Raw genomic sequence first — 13,668 nt, forward strand, 5'->3', positions numbered from 1 at the left:
GATCTGGCACCCGCTGGTTCCCCCACTACAGATGCCCCCCCTCTAACGGTTTCTCTGCGGGAACTGGCACCCACTGATGCCCCCCCCGGTCCCCCTCTCCGTCGGTGGACACCGACCGCGCGCGCCCCCTAGATCCCCCCCCCCCCTCCATACTCCCCACCGGTGCAGGCACCGCTACCCCCAGCCCCATCTATCCCCCCTGCACCCTGACCCCCTACTCTGACCCGGACCAAAGCTCCAACCACCGTGCTCCCAGATGTACCCTCACCTAAGACGTCCGTGTCCGCCGCACCACCGCCTGAGCTGAGGAAGCCAAATTCCCCCAAAGTCGCCATGATTTCACCCATCCCTGCCCCTGGATCTGCTACATATAAGAGCAGGTTGTCCGTGTACAGCGAGACCCTATGCTCCATCCCCCCCGAACCAGCCATTTCCAGCCCCTCGAAGCTCTAAGGGCAATCACCAGCGGCTCTGTAGCTAACGCAAACAGCAGTGGGGAGAGAGGGCATCCCTGTCTTGTCCCCCGATACAGTCTAAAATAGTCCGAGGTCATCCTATTCGGCCTTATACTAGCCTCCGGGGCCTGGTAAAACAGCGTGACCCAGTCGATAAAGCCCCGACCGAACACAAATCGTCCCAACACCTCCCATAGATAGTCCCACTCCACCGGGTCGAACACCTCGACCTCCCTACTTTCCAGGGGCATCATAATCACGTTGAGCAGCCTTCTTCTATTGGCCACCAACTGCCTGCCCTTGACAAACACGTTTTGATCCTTCGGCACACAACCTTCAATCCTGGAGGCCAAACCTTTGGCCAGCAGCTTGGCGCCCACATTAAGCAGTGAGATCGGGCTATATGACTCGCATAGCTCCGGGTTCTTGTCCCGCTTCAATATTAACGAAATAGTGGCCTGTGACATCGTCGGGGGCAGCACCCCTTTATCCCTCGCCTCATTAAAGACCTTGACCAGCAACGGCCCTAATATCCCCGAGAATTCCTTGTAGACTTCCACCCGATACCCTGCGGCCCCAGGGCTTTACCCGACTGCATTGCCTTCAAGTCCTCCCCTATTTCTTCGGCCCTAATCGGGGCCCCCAGCCCATCCACCAGCTCCCTGCCCACCCTTGGGAAGGTCAGTCCGTCCAAAAAGCATCTCATCCCCTCTGGCCCCGCGGGGGTTCCGAGCGATAGAGTCTACTATAAAAGTCCCTAAACGTCCTGTTTAGCCCCGCCGTGCCCCCTACCAAATTCCCATCCCCATCAACCACCCTCTCTATTTCCCTGGCCGCCTCCCTCTTCCTAAGCTGCTGTGCCAGCATTCTGCTGGCCTTCTCCCCATGTTCGTAAAACGCACCCCTCGCCTTTCTAAGCTGCTCCACTGCCTTGCCTGTGGACAACACCCCAAACTCAGCCTGCAGCCTCCGACGTTCCCTTAAAAGCTCCACCCCCGGGGTCGCCGCATACCTCCTGTAGGATCTATCTGTAGGATCTCCTTAACCAGTCGGTCCGTCTCTGCCCTATCCGTCCTATCCCTATGAGCCCAGATCGAATTCAGCTCCCCTCTCACCACTGCTTTCAGCGCCTCCCAGACCACTGCTGCTGAGACTTCCCCCGTGTCGTTGACCTGCAGGTAGTTCTGCATGCACTTCCTAACCCTCTCGCACACCGCCTCGTCCGCCAACAAGCCCACGTCCAATCTCCACTGCGGGCACTGGAAGCTCTCCTCACTAACCTGCAGTTCCACCCAATATGGGGCATGATCCGAAATAGTGATAGCCGAGTACCCCGCGTCCACCACCCCTGCAATCAAATCCCTGCTCAAAATGAAAAAATCAATCCGGGAATAAACCTTATGCACATGCGAATTTTAAAAAAACTCCCTCCCCGTCGGCTGCCTAAACCTCCATGGGTCGACCCCCCCCCCCATCTGCTCCATGAACCCTATCAGCTCCTTTGCCATTGCTGGCACCCTCTCTGTTTTCGAACACGACCGTCCAGGCCAGGGTCGATGACCGGATTAAAATCCCATCCCATCACCAGCTTGTGCGAGTCCAGGTCAGGTATCTTCCCCAGTAACCTCTTTATGAATTGTACATCGTCCCAGTTTGGCGCGTACACGAAACTACCTTCCTCCCCTACAGCTTGCCGCTCACCATGACATAACAGCCCCCCCCCCCCCCCACCCCGGTCCGAGACTATACGGCCCACCTGGAATTGCACCCGCTTATTGATTAAAATCACCACCCCTCTAGTCTTGGTGACCAGACCCGAATGAAAGACCTGACTGACCCAACCCTTCCTTAGCCTGACTTGATCCGCCACTTTCAGGTGTGTCTCCTGCAACATCACCACATCCGCCTTCAGAGCCCTCAGATGCACACGTGCCCTCTTGACCGGCCCATTCAGCCCTCTAACATTCCAGGTGATCAGCCTAGTTGGGGGGGCACCGCGCCCCCCCCCCCCCTCCGCCGATAAGCCATCCCCTTTCCTGGGCCCACCTCTAGTCCATGCGCCACGCCTCCATCGGCCTGCCTCCTGGTAGCCCCTATCCCCGACCTCCTCTTTGTCCCAAAACCTAAGTCCCTCCCTCATCAACAGAGTAACTCCCCCTCCCCCCCCAACAACACCACTTTGTAACCTAACCCCTGCCTTATATTGAACATATACACCCCCCCCCCCACTGTGCTTCCATAGACTAACTCACCCAGCTAGCCTGGTGGCCCTCGCCTCCGGCGCCAAGAAGTCTCCCACCTATTGTTTCCTACTCCCCTCCCCCACCCCCCCGCCCATCAAAACCACTTCTCTCATCAAACCGCCCCCAAACAATCTCCCAATTACCATAGGAGACAACCCAAAACGAAAAACCCACAAAGAACCCCCCCAATAGTGCAAAACAAAGTAATAAAAAGTGAAAAGCCCCCACCAAGCGAACCCCACCAAAACACCGAAAACCCATAGAACCAAATAACTTTTACTTCCCCCATCTTCACCCAAACTTAAAAACAGAAGAAAAACGACAATCGAAATATATAAACATCACTCATAAAAGCTACAACTTAAAACCAAAAAGATTTCAGTTCAGCACCAGCCCCTTCTTCTTGACAAAGTCCATTGCGTCTTCGGACGACTCAAAATAATGGTGCTGGTCCTCGTGCGTAACCCAAAGTCGCGCCGGCTATAGCAGCCCAAATTGCATCTTCTTCTTAAACAGGATCGTCTTCACTTGATTTAAGCCTGCCCTCCTTCTGGCCACCTCCACACTCAGGTCCTGATAGACACGCAATACGCTATCGTCCCATTTGCAGCTCCGCGTATGCTTGGCCCACTGGAGAACACACTCCTTGTCCAAATATCTGTGGAACCAGACCACCATCGCCCTTGGGGGGGTCCCCCAGCTGCAGCTTCCACTCCATCGCCCTGTAGGCCCTGTCCACCTCCAACGGTCAGGGAAAAGCCCCCTCTCCAGAAGCTTCTGAAACATGCTCACCACAAACATGCCAGCATCAGCCCCCTCAGCCTCTTCAGGGAGACTGACAATTCTTAAGTTCTGCCGGCGAGCTCTGTTCTCCAGATCTTCTACCTTGTCCAACATCCTCTTTTGCTGATCCTTCAGCATCCCCACTTCTAGATCGACCACTGTTTGGTGTTCCTCCTGGTCTGTCAGCGCCTTCTCCAGCTTCTGAATCGTCCGAACCTGGGCATCCAACCTGCGCTCCAGCCGATCGATTGACTCCTTTATTGGGTCAAAACAGTCCCGTTTCTGTCTGGCAAAGCCCTCTTGAATGACCTGCATCAGCTCCTCCGTCGATGGTTGGGCCGTCACAGCAGGGGTCCGAACATCGCCATGTTGTCTTCAGCCGCAACTTCCACCCAGTCCTTGCTTATCTTTTTATTTCTTCCTTTTTGGTCCCTTGGGGTTCTCCGTTCCATCCACCAATGTGTGGATCCAGAGCCAAATTATTTGGCCTTCAAAGCCAAAACTCAAAACCACAAAAAAGTCGTGGGAAAAGGTCCAAATGCCCGGCCAGAGCGGGAGCCACCAAATGTGCGACTTACTCCCTCATAGCCGCCACCGGAAGTCCAGGACATTCAATGATAGAGGAGCTGTTGGACATGGGCAACTTCGAAAAGGGGTACTGCAGGAACCTGTATGGGCGACTGTTAGAAGAAGCATGTTCCTTGCTGGATGAGACAAGGGAAAAATGGGTGGAAGAACAAGGGATATAAATAAGGTGGCAGCTCTGGAACGAGGCACTGAACAGGGCAAACTCCACCTCCACATGCGCAAGGCTAAGCCTAATGCAGCTGAAAGTGGTCTGCGGGGTATCAGACCAGCCAGAACTCTTTATGGGGAGGAGGGCCGATGCCCTTGCCTTTGCCTCCCTGATTGCCTGCCAAAGATTCCTGCTCAGCTGGTGATCTGCAGCACCACCCAAAGCTGCAGACTGGCTGTCCAACCTATCGGAATTTTTCCACCTGGAGAAAGTCAAATTCATCATCCGGGGGTTGGAAGAAGGCTTCAACAAGACATGGAAGCCATTTACCAACTTGTTTCAGGACTTGTTTGTAGCCAACAACCAGTAGAGTGAGGCGGGGGGGAGAGGGAAACAGCAAAGGAAAGGGAAGTGGGGGGAAGGCGAGGGAGAGTTGGGGGTAAAAACCCATAAGAAGACCGCAAAGCCCAAGGGGCATAGCCGCAGGGGACAGATCCAAAGACAAATGGAGAACCAGAGGGAGCAGCAACAAGTGGGGAGGCACAGGTTAGGGCCAACAATAGGCAGGGCAGCTGAAGCCGACTGGCCAAATGTGGCCCACAGCCTCTGAAGGGAGAAGAAGCAGGCAAATGTGAATATGTATAACGGCTCGTTTCATTGTATTCTGTTGGCTTTTTGATTTTCTCTCTTCCCTTGTAGAATTATAACCACACCTTGATTGCCTTTCTAAAATACTACACGTGTGTATGACACCTGAAACTCAACGTTCAAACTAAAATATGTAATATAAAATGTGAAAGCTAATAAAAACATTTTTAAAATAAATAAATAAATAACTCCATGAGAAAGTCATGGGCGGGATTCTCTGTCCCGCCAGACCCGTTTTCTGGCGTGGCCCTCCGCCCCGGCAGCCGGCCAATGGGGTTTCCCATTGTGGCCACCCCGCGTTGTCGGGAAATCCACAGGCGTGAGTGCGCTGCCGGTGAAGAGGAGGATCCCACATCCGGAGAATCCCACCCCATATGTGTTATTATTTTAAGGAGAATCAGTAATTTTAAAAAGGTGAACTGTATATGGTAGCATGCACTTTAAAGGTTTATCCAACTTTAGTCACTGTATCATAGAAGTTACATGCGGAAGGAGGCCATTCGGCCCATCGAGTCTGCACTGGCTCTTGGAAAGAGCACTCGACCCAAGCCTACACCTCCACCCTATCCCCATAACCCCATAACCCAGTAACCCCACCCAACACAAAGGGCAATTTTGGACACTAAGGGCAATTTAGCATGGCCAATTCACCTAACCTGCACATCTTTGGACTGTGGGAGGAAACCGGAGCACCCGGAGGAAACCCACACACACACAGGGAGAACGTGCAGACTCCGCACAGACAGTGACCCAATCCAGGAATCGAACCTCGGATCCTGGAACTGTGAAGCAATTGTGCTAACCACTGTGCTACCGTGCTGCCTCAGTGGAGCTTCATTCATTTTGTGATTGTATTGGAGTATCCTAAACAATAGCACAATTTTGTACATCACTTTCCAGAACATGGGTGCACAGAATTCCTGGAAAACGTGACTGGAGTGAACAGTGATAACCAGGACCACCTGAATGTGATTCATCACATTCTGGTGAAACAAAAGGATTTATCGTAAACTAAAAGTAAAACAACTCTAAAATGAGACTCAATTAAAATCAACATTTAGAACAAAGACAAAATACAAATTGTTACAACACTCTTAGGCAAATTATTCACTTGATTTTCCAGTAGCTAACCAGATCTAAATATGAGTCAAAATTGAAAGGCAATAGCAAACCTCTGAGGTGGCAATTCATAGATCGGTGTTTTAGCCAGACATTTACTCTGCTCCTGAATCGTGGGTGTTGGAGCCTGGAATTAGACACAAGTTGAATGAATTAGATTCTCTCTGCAGTGCTCATTTCCAGTCAGTTCTTACATTGCAGAATTTCTCAATATATCTGTGAGGCACACAGTGCTGCATGAAGACTGGGACATTGCCTGTCCAGGACAGAAGGAATTGGAGGGATGGGAATACATAGCATGCAATCTCCAGATGAAACGCTCAAACCTCTGGTGTAACATAACTAAGTGAATAAAGGTCCCATACCCTTTCTGAACAATTTTAACGCTTCAGAACAGATTGTGCAAGCACCGCACATCCATTACAGTTCATGCCTCGCTGTGGTTTCCAACATATTGAGATAAGTGACTTGCAAGGGAAGAAAGCTTTCACACCATCAGTCCAGGGGGGATTCAAACTCAAGGTTCAGAGCTGGGGTGATAATGAGCTTGATTTTCCTGCTATGTGTATATCAGGGCTGCCTTACCTGCATAACCCATAACCCAATCGATTTCTATGACTGGGCTTAATTCATGTTGACTTGGTGAACTTGCAGATGTAATCATAGTGTGTATATGTAATGGTTGGGAGGTGGAATATGCAGGACGTGCAGTTGACTGCAGTGTCTCAAAGGGAGGCAGAAACGTTGGTGAGTGAAATGGAGCTACAAATTACAGCTGCAGGGAAGTTATTGCAATTCTAATAGCAGCAGGAAGACGACATACTGGAGGCTGTTAAAGCTTAAAAAAATGCAAGTTGACTGTACCTTCCTGCCACCTTCCCAATTGAAGTTAAATATCCTTCACCAGACGTGTACCACTCATGGCCCGCGGGTGGGTTGAGGAACTCATTGCAGTAATCGGCAAGGATGAAAATACCACAAATCCCTGACAATGTCTTTGATCCCTAACTTACATATAACTACTCCCATTTTATGAAGGATTGCAAATGATACACTATATCTATTACATCCACCAGTCTTTGGGTGACAGTCTCTGACTTCCCTGTTGAATTTCTTGATGACTATTTAATATTGACGCTTATCCCCACAAGTAGAAACATTCCTGCTGTATCCACTCTATCAGAACCATTCAGAATTTGAAAGACCTCCATTAGGTCACCCCTTAGCCTTCCCTTTTTACATGAGGAAAAGAGACCCAGCCTGTCAATCCTTTCCTAATTTGTATTCCCACACATTTCTGGAATCATCCTCGAAGCAAATGCAGATGTTCCAGAAAGGACCTGTTGCCAACTGTGTTGAGTCTAATTTCAACAGCAAAACTGTGATGCAGTATAAGATTGGCTTCAGGAAGCAAAGTGCTGTACACACTCCTGTCTGCATCAATGGTGCCGAGGTGGAGATGGTTGACAGCTTCAAATTCCTAGGTGTGCACATCACCAAAAATCTGTCCTGATCCACCCACATCAACGCTACCACCAAGAAAGCACAACAGCGCCAAAACGTCCTCAGGAAACTAAGGAAAATCGGCATGTCCACATTGACTCTTACCAACTTTTATAGGTGCACCATAGAAAGCATCCTATCTGACTGCATCACAGCCTGGCATGGCAACTGATCGGCCCAAGACCGCAAGAAACTTCAGAGAGTCGTGAACACAGCCCAGTCCATCACACAAACCCGCCGTCCATCCATTGACTCTATCTACACTTCCCGCTGTCTTGGGAAAGCGGGCAGCATAATCAAAGACCCCTCCCACTCAGCTTACTCATTCTTCCAATTTCTTTCATCGGGCAGGAGATACAAAAGTCTGAGAACACGCACAAACAGATTCAAAAATAGCTTGTTCCTCGCTGTTACCAGACTCCTAAACGACCCTCTTATATACTGATTAATACTACACTCCTGTATGCTTCACCCAATGCCGTTCTCTATGTATTTACATTGTGTACCTTGTGTTGCTCTATTACGTATTTTCTTTTCATGTATGAAATGATCTGTTTGAGCTGCACGCAGAAAAATACTTTTCATGGTACCTCGGTACACGTGACAATAAACAAATCCAATCCAATCCAAAGATCCACACTATCCCCAGGTGTGATGTGGAGATGCCGGCGTTGGACTGGGGTGAGCACAGTAAGAAGTCTTACAACACCAGGTTAAAGTCCAACAGGTTTGTTTCGAATCACTAGCTTTCCTCAGGGGAATCATTCACTGTGGGACTGTGGGAGGAAACCGGAGCACCCAGAGGAAACCCACACAGACACGGGGAGAACATGCAGACTCCGCAAAGCCATCGACCCAATCCAGGAATCGAACCTGGGACCCTGGAGCTGTGAAGCTACTGTGTTAACCACTGTGCTACCGTGCTGCCCCTTCAACCTGGTGTTGTAAGACTGCTTACTGAGGTTATACACAGTATAAGATCCACACTATCCCCAGGAGGGCACTGAGGTTATACACAATATATGATCCACACTATCCCCAGGTGGGCACTGTTGAGGTTATACACAGTATAAGATCCACACTATCCCCAGGTGGGCACTGTTGAGGTTATACACAGTATAAGACCTATAATATCCCTAAGAGGGCCTTACTTAGGTTACAATAGGAAATTAAATTAAAATCTTAGGGAGTAATTTTCATGATACAATATTTGGAACTTGTGATACATAAGCAAGGTTTATTTTTCTTAATCTTTCATTACAGGGGCTGGTTTAGCACACTGGGCTAAATCGCTGCCTTTTAAAGCAGATCAAGCAGGCCAGCAGCACAGTTCAATTCCCGTACCAGCCTCCCTGAACAGATGCCGGAATGTGGCGACTAGGGGATTTTCACAGTAACTTCATTTGAGGCCTACTTGTGACAATAAGCGATTTTCATTTCATTTTCACTTGCTTCCAGCTTTAACTTTATCACAGGCTCAACAGTAGATTATGTCTACTCACTGGTACTCACAATTTCCCGTCTCGACTTTTTGAAATCCTCGGTCAAGGGTTTTACTACACTGGGGTGTAAATTAAACTGCGAGGGTGGTTTTCCTAGCCGACTGGCACTAATCTACAAAATAGAAGCAAGTCCACACATTGAATCAAATACATTATATACTGATTAGCAGGAATAAACATGTTCATGGCTTTTATAATTGCTTCAGAGGATTAACACAAATCTAGGGCAATAACCACTTTAAATTTAGGTTTGCCAATGGCCAGGGATGGTGCAGTCAGTTGTTGCTGGAGGTGCATGTCAGTGAACTCGGTTTTCTTAAGAAACGTCATATTAGAGTTGAAATATTCACTCAGTTTCTCTCTCCACAGAAGCTGCCAGACCTGCTGAACATTTCCAACATTTTCTGTTTTCATTTTATATTTCCAGCAAGCACAATATTTAGCTTGTATTATATACTGTGTTAGTGAACACAGACAGCCAATAGCTACTTGTAATATAGCTTAACCCAGGTCGTTAACAGTAATCCCTCTCTTGCTATTTGAGTCAGATGTTTACATATCTACGAGTGCCCTCATGTACCTTTCCAATTTTTGTAAGGGCAGACAGAGTAAAACATATGACATGATGAGGTCAGAATGAGGTCAGAGGCTGTATTGCAACCAGAAATGAGTTCAGATAGTCTCATAGAATTGTTATGGGCCAGGGTTTAGAGAACCCCAAAGTGTATCATGGAGTTCACCTGACCCAAAACTTTTACTAGATTGTGGTATGGGGAGCACATGGCCCACTCTACAGCAGAAATGAAAAAGTATTTTTTAAAAGCAAAACAATGTTTATTCTATGAACTCAAGTTAACCTTTTTAAAACATACAGTAAACATCTTAGCAACCATCAATACAAATACAACCCCCAAAGAATACAACACTAAGTAATCCTTAAGCTGTCCTTTAAACATCCATAAGACTTGAAACAAAACTTTTAACAGAAGCACATCAGGTTAAAGTCACTACTGAGAGCAGTTATTAGTTTTAAATCACCAAAGGATCGATTTACATTCTTTAGAGTACAGAGAGAGATTCTAATACACCTTCTGGCTGTGACTGCAGCTATCCAGCTCTGAAAACTAAACTAAAACACACTCTGCAGCAAACAGCCTAAAACTAAAGTAAAAAACTGACAGACAGCCCAGCTCCACCCACTCCCTGACATCACTGCAGTAATAAACACCCATTTCTTAAAGGTATTCTCACTACAGAATCGCTACAGTGCAGAAGGATGCCATTCGGCTCATCGAGTCTACACAAACCCTCTGAAGGAGCACTTTGCCCAGGCCCACTCCTCTGCCGACCCTGCCCTATCCCAGTAACATAACCTGCACATCCCTGGATGCTATGGGGCAATTTAGCACAGCCAATCCACCTAACCTACACATCTTTGGACTGTGGGAGGAAACTGGAGCACCTGGAGGAAGCCCATGCAGATTCAGGGAGAACGTGCACACTCCAGACAGTCACCCAAGGTTGGAATTGTATTAATGAACTTGTGCAATTTTTCACATCGTGGGACTGAATGACTGATATTTTCTTAATTATTTTACTTCCTGCAGCATAACAGGGTCTGACAAACTAAACTATGGTACAGCTGTCTTCAGAAGCCCCTCTCCCCACACAACCACGACTTCAATTCTGTCGGAGAGATTGCAGTGTCAGCTTCTTGTAAAACTGCTAAACACCCCAGCAGAGAACTGCATCTGCCCATCTAAACTCGACAATGACTTCCGCTGATTAGCAATGAATAGAGCTGTCACTGTAATCAGGAGTGTTAGCCTCTCACTAAAATGTAGAACTAGATTTCAGCTTCTCTTCAATACATTTCTCCATTTGAGGCTCACTCCTCAGCCTCGCCCTCCTGCGAATTAAACCCACTTAGACGTAAGTTGAACTCAATCATAACATTTTCATAATATGTGTTACACCAAGGCTTTTGTAGTGGTATAGCCAGAAATCCTGAATCATTTTTTAGGGCCACTCTTTCACGACAGCAGTGATATTTTCTAAACTGCTCCAGTGTTTTACAAAAGTGTAACGTTTTCATTTTCAAATGCAAATCAAAAATAAAGAAATGACAATAATGCTGAAAACCCCTTTGTCAGTGTGTAAATTGTCTGAATTCCCTCAAACACTGAAGAACTCAGCCATCTGAGTCTTCCTGTATTCAATTACTATCAAAATATTCGACCTCAATGATTAGAGCAACATTTCACAGCTATTTTTGTAATGTTTAGATGGGAATTTCCATATTAAAAATAGAACAACATTTGAACACCCTGGATAATCAGAAACCACTATGCCATTGACTAGCAATGTATTTCCTGGTGGAAAAGGGTGAAATTTCCATCTCTTGGCTGGGATTTTACACGCACCTTTTTGTAAGCTCCCAAATAGTGTTTTGCACCAAAGTAAACATGGAATGCGATTCCAGCCCCCTTCCCCGTCAATAAGGTAACATGTTGCATCATTTGAATATATTAACATCTAATTATCAGGCCTCTGCGCATGAATCATCCCCCCATCAGAAAGTCCATTCCCATTGGTGTGGGGGCAGACTGACATGAAACCCGACTGGTCTCCCACGATGTGCACCTGGCGAGCAGACCTCCCAGTGGAGTTCAGGTGAGTTCATCACTTGCGGGGGGGGGGGGGCACGACTCCACGTGGACAGTGGACAGTGACCCAGAGCCGGGATCAAACCTGGGATCTCGGTGCCGTGATGCAGCAGTGCTAACCACTGCACCACCGTGTTGCCTAAACCGCCACTGTTGATGGCTGCTTCAAAACTGCTTTTCCTGCACGCTATCAGCCTTTGCTGAATACTGGGAAAATTCCACTCTTGTTCTCTGCTCATCAAATTTTCAGAATGAATAAAAAGGACACACAGTGATACCAATGTCACACGTGCTCTCAACACTAGGCCTGATGCGCATACACAAAACTCTCACTGTTATTCAAAAGACAAAGCTAGCCAGACATGGGGTGCGGCTGGAGACAGTGCAGAGGTGACAACGGGATGCAGTGGGAAGAGGGGAGCGGATGGGGGCCATAAAGAGGAAGAGGGAAAAGGCCAGCCACTCAGAGTCATGTGGAAAGTTATCCTTCCCTCCACTTGGATCCACTCTCTCTTCATCTGCAAATAAAGTACTCACCTTCCCATGACACCTGCTCCTGTAAGCCCTGGAGAGGCACAACCTGCTCTTTCACCTCCTCCCTCCCCTCTCTCCAAGGCCCCAAGTACTCCTTTGGGTGTAACAGAGGTTTACTTTAAGAATGCAATGAGTAAGGTGCAGTACTGTAGTGTGGTGGTTAGCACTGCTGCTTCATGGCGGTGAGGACCCGAGTTCGATCCCCGCCCTGGGTCACTGTCCGTATGGAGTTTTCACATTCTCCCCGTGTCTGCATGGGTTTCACCGCAGAACCCAAAAATGTGCAGGGTAGGTAGATTGGCCATGCTAAATTGCCCCTTAATTGGAAAAAAAATGAATTGGGTACTCTAAATGTATTTTTTAAAATGCAATGAGTACTGTTAGTCACGTTCACAATGCAGTAAACGCTACAATGTGCAAGAACATGAATGTTCATTTTTTTACTTAAATTCAGACAATGCCAATGATCGTGAGCAAGCCGCAAATGAAATTGAAGATTAATCTTTTAAATGTCATTTTCCTGGAGGGTTCTGCTGCAGTAAAACTAAGCAATGGTTATCTTGGTTAAGCACCCTCTCAGGAAAAAGTTACTGCACCAACATAAACTGAGTTCATAGTGATTAAGTAACGGATACAACTAAACAAACACTAGTCATTTATCAGTAATGTCACCCACTTACCTCCAGCTGCCATTCTAAACAGGACAGTAGTTAACAATAGCAAGAATATATCTACAAAGATAATAAATAGGCTGCTTACAGGGTGACGAGGCTGAGAAGCAGGCAACTTCATTTCATTCACACCTTTGTTAGTCTTTTCGATGGAATCTATCATGAAAAGTTTTGAGAAATATAATAAAATGACAATCTTCACACAATATTTTCAACACTGTAGATGAAGGTGTATTAGTCAACATGGTATATAAGGCAACCACATTTTTTTGGCACCAAAAATCATGTTTTTCCAAAAACATGAAATGCTATCCTCACATTACTAGTTGGCCTCAGTTTTTCACCTTGGAATGTACCTTATAATGCAGGTCAGCACATGGGAGCAAGCAGGCAATACGGACTGGTTTGCGACGGATTTTAAGACATGCTCATATAGAGTAGACAGTACATGGCACGGGGAACGAATTGGACCCCCGAACAAAAAGAATGAAGCTTTCAGGCTAAAACTTGTAATGTTTTCTAACTCGTTGAATAACTCTGCTGCAGGGGGGAAATTTGGTGTTCGTGAAAAACTGGTGGGGAATGAAAGAAATAGTTTGCTCTGAAGAAGATACCCAGCCACTGGCCTGACCTTGAAAGGCACATATCAGCATTGGGATCTCCAATGAGATCATGAGAATGGTTACATCAGCACCAGAAACATGATTTGTAGATATACATTCGAGTAGACCAAATTAAACCTTGAGTCCAGCAAAGATTTCATGATAATAATCTTTATTAGTGTCACAAGTAGGCTTACATTAACACT

At 47.2% G+C, this 13,668-nt stretch overlaps 1 protein-coding gene across 1 annotated transcript in view; it reads right to left on the reverse strand.

Moving 5' to 3' along the window:
* Positions 1-13,010, reverse strand: part of LOC140427421 (uncharacterized) — a 75,903-nt gene extending 62,893 nt beyond the window's left edge. The window contains exons 1-3 of the mRNA XM_072512953.1: positions 12,949-13,010; positions 9,000-9,101; positions 6,038-6,111 (exon numbers count right to left, since the gene is read on the reverse strand). Of these exons, the coding sequence (XP_072369054.1) occupies positions 6,038-6,111; positions 9,000-9,101; positions 12,949-12,981 (209 nt within the window). The 5' untranslated portion in view covers positions 12,982-13,010. The remainder of the gene's footprint in view (positions 1-6,037; positions 6,112-8,999; positions 9,102-12,948) is intronic.
* Positions 13,011-13,668: the final 658 nt, after the last annotated feature.

This window comes from Scyliorhinus torazame, chromosome 7 (genome assembly GCF_047496885.1).
Source record: "Scyliorhinus torazame isolate Kashiwa2021f chromosome 7, sScyTor2.1, whole genome shotgun sequence".
Classification (NCBI taxonomy): domain Eukaryota; kingdom Metazoa; phylum Chordata; class Chondrichthyes; order Carcharhiniformes; family Scyliorhinidae; genus Scyliorhinus; species Scyliorhinus torazame.